The 6010-nt window shown below is 39.7% G+C and overlaps 1 protein-coding gene across 1 annotated transcript; it reads left to right on the forward strand.

The window, feature by feature from the left end:
- The first annotated feature begins 4654 nt into the window (after positions 1-4654).
- On the forward strand, positions 4655-5077 carry LOC132169594 (uncharacterized). Its single transcript, XM_059580607.2, has one exon. It carries the CDS (start codon positions 4655-4657, stop codon positions 5075-5077), a length of 423 nt encoding a protein of 140 aa, XP_059436590.2.
- The last annotated feature ends 933 nt before the right edge of the window (positions 5078-6010 follow it).

Consider the following 6010-nt stretch of genomic DNA (forward strand, 5'->3'; position numbering starts at 1 on the left):
ATCTTCAGGGTCCACTTAGAGTGGACGCTATTAGTGATCTATTTTAATTTTTTATTTTTTTTTTATTTTACTACGGAATCTTTAGAGTCGACAAAAGTCGACCCTAATACATAAGCATTAGGGTCGACTCTTATAGTTGACCCTAATGAGGTATCTGCAGCGTCCACTTGGAGTGGACGCTATTAGTGATCTATTTTAATTTTATTTTTTATTTTTTATTTACTACCGACTCTTTAGGGTCGACAAAAGTCGACCCTAATACATAAGCATTAGGGTCGACTTTTAAAGTCGACCCTAATGAGATATCTTCAGCGTCCACTTAGAGTGGACGCTATTAGTGATCTATTTTTATTTTTTATTTATTTTTTTATTTTACTAAGGACTCTTTAGGGTCGACAAAAGTCGACCCTAATACATAAGCATTAGGGTCGACTTTTAAAGTCGACCCTAATGAGATATCTTCAGCGTCCACTTAGAGTGGACGCTATTAGTGATCTATTTTAATTTTTTATTTTTTATTTTATTTTACTAAGGACTCTTTAGGGTCGACAAAAGTCGACCCTAATACATAAGCATTAGGGTCGACTTTTAAAGTCGACCCTAATGAGATATCTTCAGCGTCCACTTAGAGTGGACGCTATTAGTGATCTATTTTAATTTTTAATTTTTTTTTTATTTTACTAAGGACTCTTTAGGGTCGACAAAAGTCGACCCTAATACATAAGCATTAGGGTCGACTTTTAAAGTCGACCCTAATGAGATATCTTCAGCGTCCACTTAGAGTGGACGCTATTAGTGATCTATTTTAATTTTTTTATTTTTTTTTATTTTACTAAGGACTCTTTAGGGTCGACAAAAGTCGACCCTAATGAGATATCTTCAGCGTCCACTTAGAGTGGACGCTATTAGTGATCTATTTTAATTTTTAATTTTTTTTTTATTTTACTAAGGACTCTTTAGGGTCAACAAAAGTCGACCCTAATACATAAGCATTAGCGTCGACTTTTAAAGTCGACCCTAATGAGATATCTTCAGCGTCCACTTAGAGTGGACGCTATTAGTTATCTATTTTAATTTTTTTTTTTTTTTTTCATTTACTACTTACTCTTTAGGGTCGACTTTTGTCGACCCTAATAACTAACTATTAGGGTCGACGATAAAAGTCGACCCTATTGAGCTTTTATGTGATTTTTTTTTTTTTTCCCCAGCTTATAGCGTCCACTTAAGTGGACGCTATTTGTTAATTATTAGGGTCGACTATTATGGACCCTAAAAGTTTTTTTTTCGCCGCTTAAATTTTTCCCGCCCCTTGGATAATTCCCGCGCGTGTATTAGGGTCGACTTATTAGCGTCCACTATAAAGTGGACGCTAATAGTCCAATTTTCGACCCATTATTAGCGTCCGCTATTTGGTGGACGCTAATACTGAACTATTAGGGGCGACTTTGAAAGTCGCCCCTAATAGTTGAGTATTAGGGGCGACTTTTTAGTCGCCCCTAATAAGTCGCCCCTAATGAACAACTTTCTTGTAGTGACGTGTAAATTTACACAAACGGAATATTGTGGATGATCCGCAGTGCCCAATATGTGGGAGAGAAGAGGAGACGGGCTTTCACATTTTATGGTAGTGCCCATCTGCCATGGATGTGTGGTGTATGGGCAGTAGAACACTCCAAGAAAGTAAATTCACTGGGCCTAACTTCATTCAAGTGGTAGAGGGTGTTCTAGCCAAGTGCTCAACTGATGAAGTGAAACTGTTCGTTGGACTAGCCAGGAGGATTTTGTTGAGGAGAAATGAAGTTGTGCATGGGGGTGATCTTATCCACCCATCAGTTTTGCTGCGATTGACCACGAATGCCATCACCGAATATCACCTAGCTACTGCCACGGAGGAACCAGCCCAGGTCAGTATCGTGGAACACCCCTCACGTTGGATGGCTCCATATGCTGGGTGGCTGAAGATGAATTAGGACGCAGCTCTCAATCATTCCCAGGGCTACACGGGATTTGGGTTAGTCCTCCGAGACAGTAGGGGGCATCTAGTAGCTGCACAATGCGTTTCCAAACAGGGCGTTCTTACTCCTTCAGGGGCAGAGTTAACAGGGGCACTCATGGCTGTCTACTTCTGCAAATCCTTGGGGTTAACGAGGGTTCAGTTTGAAGGGGATGCACAGGCAGCTGTGGACGACATTAATTCATCGGTCAGGGATATGAGCAGTCTGGGTCACGTGGTGGACGACATACGTACTGAATTACAGGGAGTTTCTCTTTGGAAATTCACTTTTGTTCGAAGGGACGGGAACAGAGCAGCTCACCTCTTATCCCGGTTTGCGGCTTCGTATGCGGTGGACAAGATATCGTGTGATACACCACCTGTATGGTTGAGGGATATCATTTGTTTGGAGCAAATTGCTCCGGGAGAATAAGTGTATTAATTTATTCTGTGAATCTATCCCGGCTCTAATTTCGCAGAAACTAATGGGGATAATAGGGGGGTGTAGCCTTTGTGGTGGCGCTACCTATTGTCCGTCAAGGCCATTAGGGAGAAATTAGAGTTTGGTGGATGGATGGCTATACCAGTATTGTACTCATTCTTTGATGATTGATTAATATAAGAACCTCGTTTTATTAAAAACAAATATTGAAAACGTGATATGTATTAATACTATATCACTTTAATTAATAACCATATATATTTTGTTACCTACTATTAATTAATAGCCATAAATTAAAGAATATAAAGCACATATATATAATAACCATATATAGTGAAAGCATATATCAATTTGCACCCACTTGGGTCAAATTGATAATGGAGTGTGTAACAACGACGAATTTTGAAGTGTTAGTTAACGGCTTCCCTACAAGAAAAATTGTCCCAACCCGAGGCATACGGCAAGGTGACCCTCTTTCACCGTATTTGTTTTTGCTTTGTGCCAAGGCATTGAGTTCCTTACTTGACAAGGTGGATAGGGAAGGTGTGTTGACCGGGGTTCCCACCTCTAAGAGGGGACCCGCATCAACCATTTATTTTTTGCTGATGATTGTTTACTATTTTGTAGAGTTGACCTGGAACATTGGGAAAAATTGTCTTCCATTCTCAGAATCTATGAAGAAGCTTCAGGACAAAAATTGAATGCATCTAAGACGGCTATCTATTTTAGTCGGAATACCATGTCAGCACGTCGACAACACATCCGTGCAGCCTCTGGTGTCCCTAGTTCACAAAGGTATGAGACATATTTGGGCCTCCCGGCTTTGGTGGGAAAATCTCGGACAAAAGCTTTCAAAGGGATACTTGATAAAATCTGGAAGAACCTCCAAGATTGGAAGTTAAAACTCCTTTCTCAAGCAGGGAGGGAGATTATGCTTAAGGCGGTGATCCAAGCAATACCGACGTATTGCATGAGCGTATTCAAGCTTCCCAAAATTTTATGCGACAAAATTAACTCCCTAATGCAGCAATTTTGGTGGGGAGAATCGAAGATTCCATGGATGTCTTGGAGCAAATTGGGTATGTCAAAAGCTCAAGGAGGTTTGGGCTTTTGGGATTTCCTTTGTTTCAACAAGGCCCTTCTTGCGAAACAATGTTGGCGATTATGGTATATGCCCGATAGTTTGGTGGCCACGGTTTTGAGGGCAAAATACTTTGCAAATGGAACAATTCTTGAGGCCAAATTGGGCTCTAAACCCTCCTTTGCATGGCGGAGCATTTTGGGATCGTGTGACCTTCTCAAGGAGGGTTTGTATCGACGGATTGGCAGGAGAATCTACACGGATTTGGGGAGACAAATGGATTCCCGTTCCGTCCACTTATTCTATTCACACCCCTCCCCGAGTGTTGGATGCCAATACAAAGGTAAGTGCTCTTATTAACAGAGACACTTATGGGTGGAATACAAGCCTGCTGAAGGCTATCTTTAATTCAGGTGAGGTTGAAGCTATTTTGTCAGTCCCTTTGAGTATCGCTAACTGACCTGATAGGGTGATCTGGCGAGGTAGTGTTAATGGTCAGTTCACAGTGAAATCAGCATATCATTTGGCCAAGGAAATGGAGTTTCTCAAGCAGGCAGGGAGCTCAAATGGGGGGAAAACGTGTGATCTCTGGAAGTCAATTTGGAAAGTGCAGTGCCCGAATGTGGAGAAACATTTTTTGTGGAAGGCATGTAAGGAGATTCTCCCCACCAAGGCCAACCTGCTTAGGCGGCATGTTCTTCAAGATGAATTGTGCCCAATTTGTGGTCTACATGCAGAAACTGGATACCATATCCTATGGGATTGCCCCTCGACACGGGATGTATGGGGAACAAGTCTGAAAAAATTTCAAGAGCTGGTACCGGATGGCCCAACCTTTAGACATGTGGTGGAACTGGTGGCAAAGAGGTGTGATGGTGAGGAGCTGGGTCTCTTTGCTGGGATCGCAAGATGCGTCTGGTTACGGCGTAACGAGTTCAATCATGAAGGCAAATTTTCTCACCCAAGTGCACTAGTGCAGCAGGCTATGCAGGCCCACACTAATTATATGGACGTAAATTCCCCAAACCCATCTTCTCCCCGAGAGATAGCTGAGGTTACCAGCTAGACTGCTCCGTCAAAGGGGTTTATCAAAATCAATTGGGACACGGCGATCTGTTCCAAGCAAGGAGTGGTGGGTATGGGTGCTGTGGCTCGCAATGAACGAGGGCAGGTGCTGGCCGTACGAAGCTTGGTCAAACCAGGCAGACTCTCCCCTCTAGCAGCAGAGGCGTGGGCTGGAGGGCAAGCTCTAATATTTGGAAAAGATGTGGGACTGAGGAAGATCATCTTGGAAGGGGACTCGAAGCTCATGGTGGCCACTGTTAATGGCAGAGATGCTAGTGGGAGGGGTATTGGGCATTTGATTGAAGACAGGTATATTCTGCTACAGCCTTTCAATGATTGGAAGGTGATGGCGGTTCGAAGGTCTGCGAATCAAGCGGCCCATGAGGTAGCAAGGATGGCCATTCGGGCGAACACAGCGTGGACATGGCATTTTGCATATCCTGATTGTATTCATGAGATCATTATAGGGGAGACTCCCTCCTCTAATAGTGTTTGAGTAATAAAAGTCCTACTTCTTCAAAAAACCATATATAGTGAAAGCATTGCATAATTTTTATTATTAATTAATAGCCATATATATTTTGTTACGTAATATTAATTAATAACCATAAATTAAAGAATACAAAGCACATATAATAACCATATATAGTGAAAGCATTGCATATAAGAGACAAGAGCATTAACTAGTTTTATAAAATTTAAATGGGTTGGAATATATCTCTTAATATATGACAACATATACCAATTATACATATACAAATTAAATTTTGTTATCTAATATTTTTTTTAAAACAAATAATTAAAATACGGCAACAGAGTTATTTAATAAAGATCTGGAAAGATTTTGAGTCTCATTTTCATTTAAAAATCCTTCATAATAAAAAACAAAAATTAGATGAAATATATATAATATAAATAAACCTGATATATATATATTTCTTGATGTGTCAAAATTTACCACGTCAATAAATATTTAAATATTAAGTTATTTAAATAAAAAAATTTTAAAAATTAAATTGAATTTAAATTTCTTGACGTGTCAAATATTAACACATTAGGAAATCCTGACGTGTTGTTGTATGTAACACGTCAATAAATATTGACGTGTCACATTCAACACATCAAAAAAAAATTTGTTGACGTGCCACTTTTGCCACGTCATGAATTATTGATGTGGCAAAAGTTGGGTTACTGTTTGCCACGTCAAAAACTGTCCCTTTTTTTTGTAGTGTTAGCGTCCAATTTAGTGGACGCTAATGGTCTTGTAGAAAAATAAAAAAATAAAAAACAAATGAAAGTTGAAGATTATAGGTTCAATTGAGCATCTAAAAATGATAAAATGTCCTTTATACCCTCAAAACTTTTATAAAATTATAAATTTTCTCTTAATTTGAAATTAAAATTAATTTTAAAAAGTGAAAAAAATAAA

This window comes from Corylus avellana, chromosome 1 (assembly GCF_965113065.1).
Source record: "Corylus avellana chromosome 1, dhCorAvel1.hap1.2, whole genome shotgun sequence".
NCBI classification, from domain to species: domain Eukaryota; kingdom Viridiplantae; phylum Streptophyta; class Magnoliopsida; order Fagales; family Betulaceae; genus Corylus; species Corylus avellana.

Bases quoted from the DNA above. Each gene is read 5' to 3' on its own strand.
- LOC132169594 (XM_059580607.2), top strand. From the start codon at position 4,655: ATGGGTGCTGTGGCTCGCAATGAACGAGGGCAGGTGCTGGCCGTACGA.